This window comes from Dipodomys spectabilis, unplaced genomic scaffold, assembly GCF_019054845.1.
Source record: "Dipodomys spectabilis isolate Male_0828 unplaced genomic scaffold, ASM1905484v1 ptg000089l, whole genome shotgun sequence".
NCBI classification, from domain to species: Eukaryota; Metazoa; Chordata; class Mammalia; order Rodentia; family Heteromyidae; genus Dipodomys; species Dipodomys spectabilis.
This window is the reverse complement of record NW_024870766.1, coordinates 19,038,361-19,053,354: the sequence shown is the minus strand read 5'-3', so window position 1 is coordinate 19,053,354 and position 14,994 is coordinate 19,038,361. Positions and strand designations below refer to the sequence as shown.

Here is a 14,994-nt window from a genome sequence, read left to right as displayed (position 1 = left end):
ACCTTTTCGTGACTCACTTCTAAACGAATGTAAATGCACCAGTCCGCGGGAGGTCCCTGCCGACCAGCCCTCCCCCCCCCAGCCCCCACCCCGGGCCGGGCGCGGTGAACACCGACCCCCCGGAGCCCCCCCCCGGAGCCGCCCCGACGCCTCCCCCCCACTCCGCGCTCGGGCTCCGGACGCGCACGCCGGCGCGGACCCGCCGCCCCCACGCGGGGACGTGGACGCGCTGAGAGCCAGCCATCCCCGCCGACGCTGCTTTAAAACAAAAGAGGCACCCGAGGGGGTGGGTCCTGGCCTCCGCCCCCTCCGCGCGCCCAGCGGGGGCCTCCCCTGCCCGCCCCCTCGGCCCGAGCCCCGCGTGTGCGCATGAGCACAGGCGCCTCCCTCGGTTCCTCCCAAGGCTAAACTTTTCTAATTCCCTTCTTTGGGCTCGGGGGCTGCCAGGAGCCGCCGGGGCGCTCGGGCGCGAGGTGAGTGCGGACAGCACGGTCGCCGGGCGATCCCCCCCACTTCCGTGGGAGCAGCGGGACACCGAAGGGCCCCCTCTGCTCTCTCTGAACATTTGCCTTCCCCCCCCCCCCCCCGCCCTCCTCTACCTCTCCAGAAAGGAAGCCGGGAAGGGAAGGTCGGCCGCTCGGCAGACGTGCGCTCCCTCCTGGGCCGTGTCCCCTGCGCTGCGGGCGGGACTGGACATGGGGCTGCTCCCGGTGCTCGCCTTCAGCTGCTGGGGTAAGTCAGAGAGAGAGGGTGCGGCCCGGGGCGGGGGGTCACCGGGGAAGAAAACCCCCAAGCCCGGTGCTCGGGCTTTGAGGGCAGCCTGGTGGAGGGGGAGGATCGGGAGAGGAACTGGTTGGAGATGACGCCCCTGGGTTCCATCGCCACCGCCCTCGGCTCGGCCGTGGCTGGGGACGCCGGGGACCCGCGTCCGCGGGGGGCTCTGCGCCCCGCGCTCCTGCGGCTCCCGGTTCTGCAGCGCCCCGCTCCCCGCTGCCCGCTTACGGCGCCCCCCGTCCCCCCGGCCCCGGTGCCCGCAGGGGCTCTCGGGGGGTCGCGCTCGATCGCGGGCTGGCTGGGGAGGCTCCCCGAACAGTCCATTCATTTACTCAGGAAAAGCGCCCGAGCCCCACAGGCTTCGCCCGGGAAGCTGACCGGGGCCATGTGGCTTTCATTAAGCACCGCGGTCTGCCTGGCCGTGGCACCGGGAACAGCTGGACCGAATAAGCTTCCCTGGAATGGCGAAGCGCGGAAGCCTCTCCGGAACCGCGGGGTCTAACCAACCCGCCATGCCCCTCGGGGACGAAGCGGCGTCCGCCCCCGGCGCCGCGCTCCCTCCTCCGGGCCTCGCCGGGGTGGCCGGCGCGTGCACGCGGGCACCCTCTCACGCTCCCGCTGTCCACGTGCACACTCAGCGCCGGGAGGGCGAGCGCCGCCACGCGCACGCGGGGTCGCACGCGCGGCGGTGCGGAGCGCGGTGGCCCCGGCACGCAGGCGGAGGCGGCGGCCCGCACCTCCACCTGGAGCGCCGGGGGCGGCTCCCCGGGGCCCGACCGGAAAGGCGCCGGCGTCGGGTGCGTTTTCCCCGGAGCGATGCGCCCAGCCGGCCGCCGGGCGGCCCGGGATGACGGGTTGCGGGGGTTCCTTCCACGCCCCTGCCTCCTCGCCCTCTCCTTCGCTTGTCTGGTCATTGCATCCTTTCTGGGTAATCCCCCCCTTTTTTTCTTTTCTTCTGAATCCTCTCCGTCCCCGCCTCCTGCTTGTTCCTCGCCACCTCGTTCCTCTGCCCCCAACCTTGTCCCTTATCCCTCCTGTAGCCTTGTGCGGAGCCAGAGTGCGCGCCCAGGAACCCGACTTCAGCTATGGCTGTGCGGAAGGCAGCTGCTACCCTGCCACGGGCGACCTTCTCATTGGCCGAGCCCAGAAGCTCTCCGTGACCTCGACGTGCGGACTGCACAAGCCCGAGCCCTACTGTATCGTCAGCCACCTGCAGGTGAGGGCTGGTGCCCCGGGGCCCGCGCCGCCGCCACCGCCTCCTCCTCTTCCTCCTCCTCCTTTCCAGAGCTAAGGGGCAGGCAGGCCCTGGAGACTCCCAGCATCCTGCCAGCAATCCCGATCGGAAGCGCAGCCAGGCGGGGAGTCCTGGGGTTCGGCTGGTAGCTCACTGACCCCGCGCCTCCATCTCCGTTTGCACAGTTGCATCCGCCAAACACTTCCTGCTGTTCTCCAGCCACACCAGTATCAGTGTGGAAATTCAGGGCTGCAGACAGACAGCCCTGGCCCCCTGCTCTGTGCCCTGCCCCAGCCCAGGGACTCTAAAAAGACTTGGGTTGTGGAGTCATTGTTAAAAAAAACACACATTCAAGATGGTGTATCTTCTTCTTTCGATAGGAGTGGTGATCTCAAGTTTCCCCTTCATCTTTCACTTGAGTTATTATAAGGACCTTCCAGACCATGATGCTTTGCAAAATGATTCCAGTCACTGAACCCCATCTTCTCCTGCCTTGATGCTGTGCCCATTTATCTCCATTAGATAATTTAGTTCAGCTTCCTTTATTCCCAAGTGCGCTTGTTGCTATGGCACCCTGATAGTGGAAGACCAAAATGAAATTTCAGGGAGTTACCTGCTTCTAAAAGTGGACCCAAATCGTAGATTTCAAAGGTCATAGTTTTATACGTTCAGGACTAATCTAAAAGCAGACCCAAAGCATCAATCATTCTGAACCAGAATCCATTTCCTTGATTTTTTTTTTTTTTTAAGTGGGAAGATCCCCTGTGGTCTCTTAACTAAAACAGGAGATGTTGGGAAGAACAGACAGGGTAAGTTCTAAGCTCATTGCTCAGAGCTCGGGCAGCTCAGCTACCTGGGCATCCGCCCTTCAGAAGGACCCAGCGGCCTGTGGTTTGCATGGCAGATGCCTTTTTACAAATGCCTTTTTTACAGATGCCTTTTTACAAAGCAGACTGTCCATTGTAGAGACATGATAAATTTAAAGCAAAGGAATGTGGCAAAGTGGATTCCACTCATTTGCTTCCAGATTTATACTGAGATGTCTAGACTGCTTCCTCTTTGACTAGAAGGGAGATTATAATTAAACTCCTTTTTTAAAGTTCTGGTAATTGTTCTTTTCAGTATTAGTTTCCTTGACTACCAAGTTAATGAAGGCAGTTGATGTTACCTTTTCTAAAATTAACATTCAAATTTTACCTAAACGGTTGTGCTAACAAGTACTTCAGAGGTCCGGATATCCCGTAAATGAATCACTAAAGTCTGAAATTAGCTTTGAGCAGAGTGCAAACTGCTTGTCTTTTAAAAGCAAGTTGGGCCCCACTCTGCTTTGTGTCATTAGCCGTGAAATAGTGGTTGCTTTTTACAGGTAACCTGGGTCTAAAAGGCATAGGCATGTGCTTTCTCAAGCAGTGGGCATAAAATCTGAGATAGGGTGCTTTTGTTCCAGTCTCCCTGAATTCCTGAATTAATTGTAGTCTCTGTTGTTTTGATGTTGTTGATACATCAAAGACCTTTTGAATGGTCCTTTAGTGGTAGTAACTAACTAGAAAAATACAAAGGTAAAAATATAGTCGTTAGATTTTGTTGGGCCTTATATCACCATTGGCTAAATTCTATTTACAAGATATTAATAGGTCTCTGTATTTCGGTCGTAGTGTCATCCTTAGACTTTAATAATATGAATTCCAGCAAATGTAGGTACAGAGCAAATCTCCATATAGAAAAGGACCTATTAAATCATGTTGCCTTGGGGTGTGCAAAAGAGGAGAATGCTTCTGACCTTCCTGCCCTGGTGACTGTGGTTCCTATTTTAGGGAGAAAGAAAATGAAAGATTTAAAGCTATTCAAGAGCCAAAATGCATCTTTATTCCAGTTTGTGCCTCAGTTCATAGTGGTCCCAATATGACAGGCCAGCCCAGTGCCACCTGGCAGAGGTATTCTGAGCTGGTTATATGTAGTCCTACTCCTCATTTACTGCTTGGGCAAAGCAGAAACTAAGAGACCCCAAGGCCATTGTAAATATTGCTGCTTAATGCTTGGTTTCTGCCTTATTTAGGTTTAGAAAAATCAGGCCATGTGATTGGATTTTTTTCCTCTTAATTTGCTTTACGTCAGCAAAAACTCCTAATACCTCTTCTGCATTTTACTCTAGAGTAAGCTACTCTAGCTATTTCTTGAGATTAAGATTTAAGCCTAGAAATTTGATTTTGATTAAATTAGTCTCAGGAAACAAAGCCTTCTTTCACTCTTGACCTTGAGTTTGTAGAGAGGAAGGAATCATTTTCAGGAATATTTTAGACTCTTAAAGGGAAAGATATGACAAGTTTTTAAGTGATATTGGCACATCTGTCTCAAAGCTAGTGGTTTGATTTTTGGATTGTGGGCTCTTTTTTTTTTGTTTTTGTTTTTTAATGAAATTACTCCTTAAATTCATGAAATTAACTTGCTTTCAGGAGGACAAGAAGTGCTTCATTTGCAACTCCCAAGATCCTTATCATGAGACCCTCAATCCTGACAGCCATCTCATTGAAAATGTGGTCACTACATTTGCTCCAAACCGCTTAAAGATTTGGTGGCAATCTGAAAATGGTATGTGGTTGATGTGGGCAGTTCTGTGCAGTGTGATTGATCACCTAGATGGGGTTTACATGCACCTTGTGTTTGTAATTATCATTGGCTCTTCTCCCCTGTAATTAGCGTTTGACAGATTTACTGCTCGGAGCACTAACGTTCCATGGTAAAATCTGGTCCTCCTTCCTGAGGTATGCATTCTCTAGGAAAGCAGTCTTTTGTGCGAGATCGGAGTGTGTATTCCATAATTCTCATTGGGGTGGGTGTGAGGGCTCTTGAGTGCCAGAGACCAGTGAGAGAAGGGTATGAAAGACAGTGCTGACCTCTGGCCCTTCATCCACAGAACATAGCAGCTTTTGTTGTTATTGGCTCCAAAGGAAAGAGCAAAAAATCGCAGCCCACCCCCATTTCCCTTTCAGCTATAGAGAATTTCATATTAGTAACAATAGTAGCGTGAATAAGCACTTTAATGGAATTTTGAAGTCTTATCAATGTGCTAATGACTTCAGGTTCCCAGTAGTTGTGGGTGCCCAGCCCCTTTGTCTTTTTTTTGGCCATTTGGACTTTGAGTTAGTAAGATCATTAGTTCATTGAATATGATATTAGTTACTATTGCCATGAAACTCTGGCCACATAAAACTATATGATGAAATTTTGAGTAAGTATAAAGTTATTGTGGCTGTTATTAACAGTATTAATAGTAATTAATTAGTTTGGGGTTCTTGTTTTTCTTTCTGAGACAGGGTTTTGCTGTTTATCTCAAGCTGACCTGAAACTCGAGATCCGACTGTCTCAGCCTCCTGAGTGCTGGTAGTACAGTGCACCTTCATTAGACTTTCTTTTGATAGTAACTTTCTTTGGTTTGAGCTTAGATTTAGACTGGAGCCAAACCCTCTATCCTTTTTGCTTTGGCTATTTTAAAAAATAGGATTAATGGGGCTGGGAAGGTGGCTCAGTGGTAGAGTGCTTGCTTTGCATGCATGAGGCCCTAGGTTCGATCCCTCAGCACCACATAAACAGAAAAAACTGGAAGTGATGCTGTGGCTCAAGTGGTTGAGTGCTAGCCTTGAGCTGAAGAGCTGAGGGACAGCGCCCAGGCCCAGAGTTCAGGCCCCACAACTGACCAAAATAAATAAATAAATAGGATTAATTAGCTGAATCAAGGGTGTTTTATTTTGAAATGTCCATATATACATGCAGTGTACCTTGATGTAACTAGTCCCTCTGCTCTGCTGGGTTTGAGATAGTGTTTCTACTGTATGCTGGAGCCAGCCTGGACCACAGTGCTGTTACTTATGCTTCCTGCACAGCTGGGATGACAGACTCATGATTCCTTGCCCAGCTTTCTTCTTCTTCTCTTCCTCCTCCTCCTCCTGCTCCTCCTCCTCCTCCTTCTTTTTGTCAGTTGTGGAGCTTGAACTCTGGGCCTGGGCACTGTCCCTGAGTTCTTCCACTCAAGGCTAGCACTCTACCACTTGAGCCACAGCTCCACTTCCAGTTTTCTGGTGGTTTATTGGAGATAAGAGTCTCATGTGCTTTCCTGCCTAGGCTGGCTTTGAACCATGATCCTCAGATCTCAGCCTCCTGAGTAGCTAGGGTTACAAGTGTGAGGTGAGCCACCAGCACCCGGCATTTTTTCTTCTTTTTTTGTGAAGTCTCATGAACTTTTTATTTCAAACCCTGATCCTCCCGATCTCTGTGTTTGTAAGCAGCTTGTATTACAGGTGTGAACCACTCACTCCATTAAATTTGTTGAAGAAAAAAAATGAAAGGAGGCCATAAGAGAAGTGAACCTATAAAGGCTGGCTGAAAAAAAATAACCAAGTCCCTTCATTAAGTGCCCTGCTCTGAGAGCTCTCAGATGCCTGCAATCATTTATCCTTGTGTAAAGAGGAATTCCTTTCATGTCTTACCATTGACAATAATTGCAAAGATTTTTCTACAATACCTAGTTTTTTGGAAGGGATGGTTGGGTGGTCATTGGTCATTCTTGGGAATTCTTTGTTTTAAGAATTTCATTGAGAGATGAGTTCTCAGAAACATGCACCATTTAGGTCCATTATAGTGGGAAATTCTGGTTCTTACAGGAGGATTCTGGTTGATAGTTTAGTGTAAGAACAATTCTATAAATCTGAGTCAGAGGACTTTAAAATAGGATACCGCTATTCCTGCCTGTCCACATTCTTCAGCAAAACAGACAATTAGATGCCTGGACAATAGGCACCCATTTTAGACCATTAACAGTAAAATAATTTTTTCATGCTATAGTTCTTGGCACAAAATTTTTCTTAGTTCTCTCAGGATTTGATCAATTTCTGCAGCTTTATTGGAACAAGAGAGTCCAAATATCAGAAAGGTTTTCACTCAGAGGGCTTAAAATCTGTTATTCCAACAGAGATTAGAGAACATTTAGACATACGGAACAGAACAGAACGTGGCTTTTACAATGTCAGACTTTCATTTGCCTGATAGTTCACAATGGAAGACTTCTCTGTGAAGATGACTCTTTATTTTACACAGGTTTTCTTATACATATTGATACCAAGTCATGAATATGCAGGCTCAGAGACAACTTGGAATGTATGGCTACTTTCTACTTATTCACAGTTCTTATACACCATAGAATGATATTTCTTTTTTCTTTTTCTTTTTTTTTTACCCAGGCTACAGAATAATCCTCTTCCTCCTCAGCCTGGAAAATGCTGGGATTACTGATATAAATCATCATACCTTGGTTATGGAATAGTCCTATTTCTTTTCCTTGGATTTTTCTTTCTCAAAATAAAAAAGAGATGAGCTAGGTGCCAGTGGCTCACCCCTATAATCCTAGCTAACTCAGGAGGCTAAGATCTGAGGATCAAGGTTCAAAGCCAGCCTAGACAGGAAAGTCCAAGAGACTCTTATCTCTAGTTAACCATCAGAAAATGAAATGGCTTTGTGGCTCAAAGTGGTAGAACTCTATCCTTCAGTGAAAAAGCTTAGGGGCAGCACCTAGGCCCTGAGTTCAAGCCCCATGACTGACCAATAAATAAAAACTGAAAAAAAAAAAACCAAACCCCTCAGTGCTCTATCAGTCTGTAAATCTAAATGGATTGTGCTTTGGGGACACTTGTGACTGTAAATATTCTTATGTTACAGAAATGGCACTAGTCTTGCTTTGTACTTCATATTATTTCATTTTCTCTTTTTGAACAAATATTACAAATATTTAGACCGTTAGCAGTAAAATAGTTTTTTCATGCTATAGTTCTTGGCACAGAATTTTTCTTAGTTCCCTCAGGATTTGATCAATTTCTACAGCTTTATTGGAACAAGAGAGTCCAAATGTCAGAAAGGTTTTCAATCAGAGGGCTTAAAATCTCTGTCACTCCAACAGAGGAAGAAGAGATTGGAAGAGGCCAGACGTACAGATGTTTAGCTAACATTCTACTAAAAAATATCCAGAGTAGTTTTGTAATGTGTTTTTTTTTTTTTTTTTTTTTACAATAAGTTAGATAAGGTTCATTAGTATGATTATAGTGTTTTTCTTTAACATTCCAACTAACTCATATCCGTTCCAGTGACCACTTTCCCGCCCACCCCCCTGCCCCCAGTCAACTTGGTAGGTTGCCAGCAGGAGAGATTATTTCAAAAGGTCCTGCTGGTTTCCTGAAAATACACCAGGCTGTGACATGATTCACTCTGACACATTCCTGTCTTCCTGCATTTAAGACTTCTTTTGCTTTGGAAGATGGGCCTCTAAAGTGCTTCTAACTTCTGAAAGGTGGAAAAGTCTATTTGAACCAGTGGGTAGGAAGGTGGGGGGGGGGGTGCTGCCCACCCTGGAATTCCAGTGGCCTCCTTAGCATGTCAAGTGGGACCAACTGACCCTCAGGGCACAGAGCAAAAGTTTGCTTGTTTGTTCAGGCTTTCTTCCTGAAAGAGAAGATGTTAGTGTTTGTTCTGGGCCAGTTGATTTATTTGACTGGTTCTTTGTCTCTTTGGCGTTGTTTTTCAGTTGTGGAAGTCACATTCAAAGGGTGTCTCACTGGGGATAGGTTTTTCTTAAGTTGGTATGGAACTAACATGTGGTGGACGTGTGCTTCTTTTCTTTACTTATGTAGAGAAAAGAGAGCATTTGTGTTTGTCCTGGAAGAGCGTCCAGTGCCTGTGCGTCAGCCTGTAAGCTGACCTCCTACTGTGTACAGGAAGAGCCCTTCTTCTCTTTTCACAATTTTGGCTTAAGAGAGCTGGTGGGACAACATTTCTCTGGTTTCTAAGCAAGAGATGTCTGACTTGACCTGTGGTGGGGCTTTGGGCTAGATCTAGTGTCATTTCAGGGAGTGAAACTGGAGGGATTGTGAAAAACAGTGGAATCAGTACAGCTTGGCCTCATCACCTGAATAAAGGCAAAGGATCCGCGTTAACAGCTTTAGACTGCAAGGAGGATTTCTATGAAGAGTTTGAAGATAATTTAAGGAAATAGCTGCGGCTGACCTCAAATGTTCCCTTCACCTTACCATTCCCTTCTTTATTGTTACTATTGTTTTTTTCATCTATAGGTGTGGAAAATGTAACTATCCAACTGGATTTGGAAGCAGAATTCCATTTCACTCATCTCATAATGACTTTCAAGGTAAGAAGTCCTATACCTTTCCCACAAATGACCTGTGAGAGCACAGTATAATTTCCCCTGTTCAAAAAGAATGTGGTCTAAATGGGAACTTCAAGACCCTTGTTGCTATAAATTGTGATAATTGAGAAGCTTTTAAAACATGGGCCTGAATAACTACCTTTACCAAACACCTTATCTTCATGGCAATAAGTAGACAGTCTCTCTGCTAAGCCAACTGTCTCTATGCTATTCAACTGTAAACTTTGTACTTAGAGAGCTTTTAATTTACTCATGGGAGAGGCAGCATTGACTCCATCCCAAACCACAATAAAACATCTGGAGAGAATATATCTCTGATCCCATGTGTTTATGTTTTAATACTGAGTTTGGAAACTGAAAAAGAAATTTAGTTTTAAAGATTTTGCAGAATTTGTGGGGACAGTTTCTGAAAAAATGTGTGAGCCTTGTTAAATGCAGATTTTTCTCACCATTTTCTTTTTTCTCACCATTTTTCTTTTTGAGATGTAAAATGACTCCGGGAGTAGGGAATGTCTCTGTACAAAGTTCCTTTGTTTCTTCTCAAGCAGCTGCCTGAAAATGACAGACTTCACAAGGCTTAAAGTACATATTGGCCTGCATAAAACCCATAATTTGCTTATTGCTTCCAAGATGAAAATCACTTTTGGATAGTTTTCAGTGGGTGTTTGGGGCCTTATCTTCACTCGCTCAGGTTAGGAAAAGATACCAGGGATAGTTTACCCTGCGGGCCAGGGACCTTCAAAGTTCACCTGGGTCTGCTATAAAAGCCTGGAAGGCCAAGAAGCAAGGGTGGGCGTGGGAGTCAGAATGAGACTAGGAGAGTCATTGAACCATGCAATTCTCAAGCCTGCCCTTGTCACCCCTCAACCCCAAACAACCCATAGTGACTGCTGGGGTGACAGGTTTACACTGACACCTGATACTGAGTGCTGAAGATGGCTTGACTACATAACTCCAAGACTCCTAGTCACTGACCTGTTGGTTCAGTTGAAACTCAGCCCTAATACACTATGCTTCCCTCAGTGTCAGGTAACACCTATAACATTAAAAGTCATCTTTTTATTTATGTGTAGGGTCCTTTTACTTTGAGGAGGGCATCTATCTGCTCACAGACATTCCTGGTTTTCAATTCATTTATATTCAAAAGTGCTCTGGGCACAGATTCCGTAGGTGAATACTTATTCAAGAGATTGCAATGGAATTCTGCACATAGGTGCAAGAGGTCAGGCCGAGGAGGTGGTGGCTGAAGTGAGCTGTGTGCTGTGGGTACAAGTTGCCAGACCAGGAGAGAACAACCCTCAGGCCCTAACTCCAGTGAGCCGAGCAGCATCTGTGGGGCTGGGCATTCTTGGGTGTGAGCCCTGTTTTACCCCATCCTGGCAAGGATGGTCAGAGCATTTTCTTCCTCGTCAGGAAGAAAACCAAGACCTCTGTTATAGCATCATTCAAAAACCACAGTATGCTGCTACATGCTGCTCTGATAGTGTGTAGTTGATAACATAATATTTTTTTATGAGTCCAAAACCACCTAGATCGGTGATACCATTAGCAGTAGTGAAGATGGGAAGGGAAAAGGCAGGGGAGGAAGCTGGAGGAACATGCTTATTTTTCACACAGGCTGGCCATGTTGATGGCTAAATGTTAAATGCAGTGGTTTTTGGTAGACTAGTAAAACCCATTCTTCAGATGCCCAGTATGTAGCCAGCTGTTTCCAGACTTTTGATTATCATGCATTCAGAAGCAACTGTGCAGCTACATGAGGCCCAAGAAGGTTGATGGCTAAGCAGGGAGCCGGAGAGCTTTCTGTCCTGTAGGTGAAGTGTGTTTTGTTCTGGTTTCCAACAGCTTCTTAGCTCTACAGGAAACTGGATAATTTGACATTGGCCCTTTGGGATTTAGAAGTTTCCAGAAAGGTGGGAGAAGGAAGTGCTACAAGGACTGGCTTCTGGGATTCTCTCTGTCCCTTTTGACACAGAGATGTGAGACAAGGCGTTCCCTTCCCTAACTCTCCCGTGTCTCACCAGCTGGGAGCCCAGCCTTGTGGGAAAAGCACATGCCTGCCTGGCATGTGTTAAACACTGGAGTTCCTCTCCCTTGATTTAAAATCCTTAATCCAATGCTCTGTCCAGTTTAATAAAGTATTATTTTCTTCTGTTCCTGGAAAGGTGAAAAAGTAACTTGAATGTTTGTCAAAATGTGAATCTTTCACTTTCTTGCCTTTGAATCCTTTTTCAGAGAAAAATGCTTTCAGGCCTCTTAGTTTCCTCAGATCAACAGTTTTTTATGTCTGTATTTGTATCTCACTGGGCTAAATGCAGTGTACGGACTGTAGGTGGGCCACTGGCTGCTACCATGTGGCAGTCATGCATCTCTTGAATGACTAAATGAAGACATGAAGGAGTGAATACTCAAACTCAGTCATATGATTTGCATGGTGGCTAACTATACTAGAATTTACTTTTAAGGCCTGTTTATAATCAGCTTCTAAAGAGAAACAGCTCACTAATCTACCAGGGTGGGAAAAGTGCAGAATTTAGAGACCAGACACTTTCCTTGCAAGAATAGGCTCCACGAGCAGCCTGAAGTGTCTGAAATCAGGCCACAGTGAGAAATGCCAACTGTGTGCAGGCAGGGCTTGTGGCACACAGCGAGTGACAATTTCATCTGCAATTTTGAAAAAGATTAGCAATCAAGTCTCTTGTTCCCCACCTTGTAGACATTCCGTCCAGCTGCTATGCTGATAGAGCGGTCATCTGACTTTGGGAAGACCTGGGGTGTATACAGATACTTCGCCTATGATTGTGAGAGCTCCTTCCCAGGCATTTCCACTGGCCCCATGAAGAAAGTGGATGACATAATCTGTGACTCCCGATACTCTGACATAGAACCCTCAACAGAAGGAGAGGTCTGTTTGCTTCTTGATTTTACATTCTACTTGCTAGTCTGTACTTTTTGATCACAACCAAAATGCCAATTCCTCTTATATCTATTTTTAGGTGATATTTCGTGCTTTAGATCCAGCTTTCAAAATAGAAGATCCTTATAGCCCAAGGATACAGAGTAAGCATGTTTTCAAATAAAAGCATAGATGGGAAAGAACACTCAGAGAATAAGTATTGCCCTAGAGCATGCCACCCAGAATCTAGATATTCAGTACTAAATCCACCTACATTTTCTTCCTCTTCAGTACCCTACCAGAAGCTTCTAAAATTATGGGTAGTCCATCTTCACAGTAATCAATCTGTCAAGAGTGCTCAAGCAATTATGTTAATTATGCTACCTTATTTACTTGGTTGCTCAGTACATTAGAATGTAGATTAAGCTATTGTAACAAAAGTGTCTCCAGAATACAATTGCTCAAGTAAAATAGAAAGTTACTTCCTCTTGACTAGGGGTGTAGCTCAATTGGTAGGGTGCTTGTCTAGTGAGCACAAGGCCCTGAGTTCAACCCCCCAGTGTCCCCAAATGAGAAAGTTACTTCCTCTTATCTATATTATTCAGAGGGATTTTCAGACAATAAAATGTAACTCAACTGCCATATTTAGACTCACCAGATAAAATACAGGATGGTATCTAGTTAAATTTGAGTTGCAGATAAATAATTCATTCTTTAAAAAATGTAATGGTATCCCATGCAGTACTTTTGTCTAGTCAAGGTGTGTGTCCCATGCAATGTTTGTGGTTAGTATAACAAAGTTCCATGTAACGGTTGGATTATGCTCTTACTAAAAAATGTAATTCAAAGGTACCAATTCAAATGTAACTGATCATAGGTTACTTTCATTTTTTTGGGGGGGGGGTCCGGTTGTGGGGCCTGAACTCTGGGCCTGGGCGCTGTTCCTCAGCTCTTCAGCTCAAGGCCAGCGCTCTACCACTTGAGCCATAGCGCCACTTCCGGCTTTTTTCTTTTTGCTTATGTAGTGCTGAGGAATCGAACCCAGGGCCTCAGGCATGCAAGGCAAGCACTCTACCACTGAGCCACCTTCCCAGCCCCCAGTTACTTTCATTTTCTAAATGTGATAATCCTAGCTATAAGACCACCCAAGTAGAGTTAGATCACCATCAACATGTCCTCATCCTAGTCTGTGAAGTGCAAGCAAATTTCCTATAAAGAAACCTGGAAGTTGTCCATGATTTGGACAACTTCCTGGACAACTTCCTACTAGCTACAGTTCACATCTTCCTAGCCATAGTTACATGACTGTTTTACAGGAGACACCGGGTAGCATCTCTGGCTTAGAGGCCATGTGTTCTGCTAAAAGTTTTGGCAAGGCCAGGTGCTGGTGGCTTATGACTGTAATCTACTCAGGAGGCTGAGATCTAAAGATCATTGTTCGTGGTTCAAAGCCAGTATGGACAAAAAAGTCCATGAAACATTTATCTGTAAACCAGCAAAAAGCTAAAAATGGAGGTATGGTTCAAGTGGTAGGTAGAGTACTCTAGCCTTGAACAAAATAAGCTAAGAAAGAGCATGAGGCCCTGAGTTCAAGCCTCAGTACGGACAACAAAACAAACAAAAACCCCATCTTGGCAAAGGGCTTTTATTAAAGGAATATGGAAAGAAAGAATACTGAGGGGAATTCAGAAATGTCAGCCAGGCTCAGTGTATGGTGAAGATTGTATTTCCGTTTAATAGAAGAAAAACGGAGGCTCAGTCAGATTCCATCCATGAAGCGTTGTGGCTATTCAGTGGCAGGCAGAGCTTAAAGGCATGTGTTAGGATTTGCAGTTCAGAGCTCCTTTCCAGTGTTCACCAAATATGCCATTACAGGATTACATTTTCATCTTCTTGGGAAGCAGAATGTGCAGTAATTAAACTAATGGGCTTTCGAGACAGACCTGGATTTAATCCCAGTTCTATCACATTGCAGCTATGTGACCTGGGACAAGTAATTTACTTAAAACTTTTTTTTTTTTTTTTTTTAGGCTGGAAGGGGGTGGAGCGGGGCGAGCAGCTCTTCTTTTCGTCTTTAAATGGAGATCATATTAGCCTTAAGGTAGTTGTGTAAGAAAATGAGTTGTTATACGTAAATGACCAACCCAAATGCCCAATGTAGAAGTAATTAAAGCTGCTGCTGCTGCTGTTGATATTGTTGCTGTCAGCCATAGTTTAGGAGTTGATGGAGCTGGTCTTGGATGTCAGAGGACAGGCAAGCTGGCCTTGCTGTGAAGGTGCTATCCGTTGAGCAGAAGCAGGGCTAAGTCTTGCTGATCTTCCCCAGCTGTGCTTGGTCCTATTTTTAACCATGGAATTTCCAAGCTTAGAGGATAGAAGAATAGAAGACAGAGGTCTAGGGAATATTGTCAGCAAAGTACTGCTTCCCTTTTTAAAATTAATTTTACATGTGGCCCAGACTGTCTCTGGTTGGTGATTTAGCTATTCTGTTGCAAAACAAACATTTAATGGTATGTCCAGCACCACGCCAATATCTGAGGGAGTAATGAGGCCATCCTTCCCTGTTTCAAAATCTGGTTGTGAAAACATCCCTAGGGGCTCTAGGATAAACAACAGCTCCAGAGTCCCTGAAGGATTCATCTGCCTCTTCCTAGGTGAGATATGTGGGATTTTAGGAATGGTGTTGCTACCCTTTTTCTTTTTTCCTTTTATGTTGGTCCTGGGGCTTGAACTTAGGACCTGGGCACCGTCCCTGAGCTTTTGCTCAAAGCTTGCGCTCTACGACTAGAATGATAGCTCTACATCTGGCTTTCTTGGTAGCTTATTGGAAATAAGTCTCATGGACTTTCCTGCCTGGTCTGACTTAGAACCAGAATCTCAACTTCC

The 14,994-nt window shown here is 45.8% G+C and overlaps 1 protein-coding gene across 1 annotated transcript in view; it reads left to right on the top strand.

The window, feature by feature from the left end:
- Positions 1 to 417: 417 nt before the first annotated feature.
- Positions 418 to 14,994, top strand: part of Lamb1 (laminin subunit beta 1) — a 75,119-nt gene continuing 60,542 nt past the window's right edge. The window contains exons 1-7 of the mRNA XM_042684626.1: positions 418 to 473; positions 608 to 732; positions 1,815 to 1,990; positions 4,462 to 4,597; positions 9,121 to 9,194; positions 11,929 to 12,117; positions 12,209 to 12,272. Of these exons, the coding sequence (XP_042540560.1) occupies positions 696 to 732; positions 1,815 to 1,990; positions 4,462 to 4,597; positions 9,121 to 9,194; positions 11,929 to 12,117; positions 12,209 to 12,272 (676 nt within the window). The 5' untranslated portion in view covers positions 418 to 473; positions 608 to 695. The remainder of the gene's footprint in view (positions 474 to 607; positions 733 to 1,814; positions 1,991 to 4,461; positions 4,598 to 9,120; positions 9,195 to 11,928; positions 12,118 to 12,208; positions 12,273 to 14,994) is intronic.